This window comes from Henckelia pumila, chromosome 2 (assembly GCF_033568475.1).
Source record: "Henckelia pumila isolate YLH828 chromosome 2, ASM3356847v2, whole genome shotgun sequence".
Taxonomy (NCBI): domain Eukaryota; kingdom Viridiplantae; phylum Streptophyta; class Magnoliopsida; order Lamiales; family Gesneriaceae; genus Henckelia; species Henckelia pumila.
This window is the reverse complement of record NC_133121.1, coordinates 119,462,756-119,467,049: the sequence shown is the minus strand read 5'-3', so window position 1 is coordinate 119,467,049 and position 4,294 is coordinate 119,462,756. Positions and strand designations below refer to the sequence as shown.

The following is a 4,294-nucleotide window of genomic DNA, read 5'->3' as shown; positions in this document are numbered from 1 at the left end:
GAACACTATTTATTTAGGCAAAAACTCTTGTGAGACGGTGTCACGGGTTAATTTTGTAAGACAGATCTCCTATTTCGGTTACCCCAGAAAAAGTTATACTTTCTATTGGAAAATATAGGTGCATAAGGTTGAATCGTCTCACGGATAAAGATTCGTAAGGCCGTCTCACAAGAGACTTACTCATGATTCATTTGACGTGATATTTTTAATTGTTAAAAATATTTGAACAAAAATATATTAACTATTTTTATTTTTTAAAAAAAATATAAATGTATTTTTATAAGATAATGTGATTACTTAAAAATCTTATTTTTTAAAGTTCAGAATAAAAATATTATTATGGAATAAGATATCAAAATATGCTAATGAAATATCACTTTATTGGAAAAATTAATAATAAGAAAAAAATTAAAAAAAGTAACAAATCGGGTAAAAAAAACCAAAAAACAAAAGTAACGATAATTTAATGATTTATGTAATTTTTCTTTTTAAACTTTTACATATTTTTTATACATTTAATGTTTTAAGTAACTTATTTTGGGAATTAAGATCATTAATAAATTTACTCAAAATAGAATAATCAATAAAAGGGTATCATTGACAATATATACTATAAAAATTAAAGGTGGAATATATTTAACAAATATTGGAGTGTAAATATCACTCCCCTTGTTAAAATATATCGGAACATATATATTAAGGTTGCGCATGATTTTTAATCCTCAATTTTATTAAGGATGTATAATTTATGGCTTGCATAAATGAAAAAAAAATTAGAAAACTCCTAATATACCTTTATTTTTAATCATTTCTATTATATTTGAAGGGAAAAATTGTGAATTTTTGTTTAATCAAAATTCTAATCACAATCGTAATCAATAATAGTAAACAAATTATTATTTATTCATAACACTTTATATCATATCTAATTAGTTTAATAATCACCTAATAAATTATATCTTCACAATCCTATCAACATAAATAAACACAACCTAATTATGTTTAAAAGTTGTAGTCCATATGATTTTATTCAAAACAAATAATATAATCTTATTAGGATGTTCGACCTTACCTCACTGTGGGTGCACGACCAAGATTTGACCATACACCTTTTTAGAGAAAGTTTAGAATAAAAAAACAAAATCATAACTAATCACGATTCTACACCATAGGATCAAATTTCCCCTTATCTTTCTAGACAAATTTTAGGCACATATATGAAAGCTGTCAAAATCATGGTGCCCAAATGCTCTACAGAAACAAAAATTGGGGGAAAAAAATAATAAATAAAATGACACAGAATTATTGTTGCCACTTGCAAATTTAATTTAATGTTAATAAAAAAAATGAATGGCCATGGTATTTACACGTTAGCTGCCCCGGTTGGGTTTATCATGATTGCCCTTAAATTAAAAATAAAAATCAAATAACTACTTCACCTATAAATAGATGACCAATTCACATAATAATAATAAAAATTTCTTACAACACATGCAAAGAGAAAAGATGGGTCTTACTGGTAAACTAACAGCCCAAATCGAGTACAAATCCGGTGGAGATGTGTTTCATGAGGTGTTTAGGTACACGCCCCATGAAATTTCCAATATGAGCCCTCGAAATATTCAAGGCTTCGATTTGCACGAAGGAGAATTGGGAACCGTTGGTTCTGTCATCTTCTGGAAGTTTACCCATGGTACGTACCTATATATATATATATACATGCACGCACATAATTAATTTTTATAATGACATAAACCTCTCTCAATAGACGGAAAGGAGAAAGTGGCTAAGGAGATCGTTGACGCGATCGACGAAGAAAAGAAACTGTTCAAAATGAAAGTGATCGAAGGTGATCTGTTGGAGTTGTACAAGAAATTTGATGCAACATTTCACGTGGACACTCATGACGATATCGATTTGGTGACATGGACTTTAGAATACGAGAAACTCCACGAGGATGTGGAAGAACCACTCACTGTGTTGGGGCTATGCATTAATCTTACCAGAGATATCGAGCTTCATCATCTCAATAAGAAGGCAGAAAAATAATTAATTAATATATTGGTGATTATATATTTTATATCCATACGTGTGTGTGTGTGTGTGTGTGCATGTGTGTGTGTGGGAGATATTGCAAGGTTTGAATAATTTGATATGCATATGTACGTTTGTTGATGATGATATTTGGCTGGTCGTGGGAGTGGACCTTTGAGTCTGGTTCATGACTTTTCTTTATCTATTTATTTTGTTTACAATTGTGTGATTATCAAATAATTTTGATTATTGTACGTACCCTGTAATTATATATTGTAGCCTATCTGCTCTTGGCAATCTTTTGTTTTTGTTTATGGATTGAAAACGTTAAATGTACTCGATTGAAATAAAGATTTGAGATCTGAGTTAATTACTTTGCATTTGAATTTAATAATTCATAATTCCCACCAGTACATGTAAGCAACGACGACGTTCATGAGATTAAAGTAGTGTTTGCAACTTTAATTGTGGATTTTTTTCTTCACAATTTTGTTAAAAAAAAATTCACGATCACTTATTTTAGAGGTTACAAACACTGTTTAAATTAAATTTGTAATGAAAAGATTATTTATAATCGGTTTAAGAAAATATCAAATAATGTAAAATCGTTTATCAGGTTAATCAAGCAATTATATTGCACTATACGAGCTAGCATAGATCAAAATATAATTTGCTATATACTACAAATATAATTATATTTGTTTTGGGGGAAATGTTTTTTTTTATCCAATAACTTGTCTACTTTTGGTTTTGGTCAATTAATTTTTCAAAGTTTGATTTAGGTACACTAACTTTGAATTTTTAGTTATTTTGGTTTAACTGCTGAGTGGCAGCTAGACACGTCATCATTTTACGGTGCCACGTCATCATTTTTTGGTGTAACATCAGTAGTTGAGCCAAAATACCAGAAAAATAAAAGTTAGTGTATCTAGACCAATAGTCGTGTGTGCTTTCTTCGTCGAAGAAATTAGGGATGGTTTTTCAAAACCCTCGTTACCTTTTTATAAACATATAATTACGATCGATCATATGATATTTTGAGAACAAAAAATTATTGAATGTACTTTCCCATCCAATCATTCGATATTTCATCTGGTTACAGTTTGAAATATTGTTAATCGTACGTGTTCTGATTTAACAAAATCCACCGCAGACAATAAATAATCAAATTGGAGATACAAAACAATAGAGGGGGCGATATGAAAATTCTTGATGAATCAAATTAACAATATTGATTACAATGTCAGAGTTTAGTTAGTAAACATTAATTGAAAAGTAATTGACAGTTTTAAAATCCTTGGGCCAACATGGGACATGACTCATGATGCATGGGCCATTACAATGTTATCATACCGACAGCACGTTAGGTTTTAAGTTTCATCTTACGACGTAACCCCAAAATATGGCTGCAACGGAGTTAGATGTTTGCACGGCTCGATCAAATCTCGAGTCGAATTCGGCCTCGATTGAGTTGGAGTCGAGAGCAAGCGTGAGTAGTCCAAATTGTTGTAACTCTTTGTTTTGGAACAAAAGAAGGATTTAATCTTAAACCATCAACTCTTTTTAAGGTATAGCTAGAAACTAAGCACCATCAAGCTAGTTTCATTGGTATGGTAAATTAAGTTCAGATTTATTCAAGAAGAACCCTTTAATTTGTCTAAAACTTGAGTTAGAGAACTGCATGCAGATGGAAGTAATAATACGTACGTCTAGATTGGGCGCAGGCGATTTAGGTTTTGGTGTGGTGTGGGGTTATTTTGGTCCGACAGTAAGAGCATGATAACTTATCCAACCAAGCGCGGAGCTAGGATCTAATAGTATATATCTGGGGCAGGCTAGCTCTGTCCCGTATTAAACAATAATATGAGTGAAAATTTAGTTAAAATCGAACAAAACTTTCTAAAATCGAAATAAATAAACCTTTTTTTTGCCGATAAAACAAATCAATCGAACTTTACAACGAAAACCAAAAAAACAAACAAAAAATTCTATTATTTCTATCAATAACCAAATTAAGTGAAGTTTTTTATAATTCTTTTTAAAAATCATGAAGTTTTATTTTTTAAAAAAATATAGTTAAAAATTGAATTTTATGATTTTAAATCTTATTTATTAAAAAAGATTTTTTCAAGTCTAATTCTATTGTTCAATAATTAATTAAATTTTATTAGAAAATTTAATAATGTTAATTTTTTATATATAAATGTAAGGTTTGTTCGGTAAACCAAGGTATTACATTAAAATCCGAAACCGAAGTGAC

At 29.6% G+C, this 4,294-nt stretch overlaps 1 protein-coding gene across 1 annotated transcript; it reads left to right on the top strand.

Moving 5' to 3' along the window:
- The first annotated feature begins 1,506 nt into the window (after nucleotides 1–1,506).
- On the top strand, nucleotides 1,507–2,049 carry LOC140878268 (kirola-like). The gene is made up of 2 exons (XM_073281866.1): nucleotides 1,507–1,693; nucleotides 1,769–2,049. Exons 1-2 carry the CDS (start codon nucleotides 1,507–1,509, stop codon nucleotides 2,047–2,049), a joined length of 468 nt encoding a protein of 155 aa, XP_073137967.1.
- The last annotated feature ends 2,245 nt before the right edge of the window (nucleotides 2,050–4,294 follow it).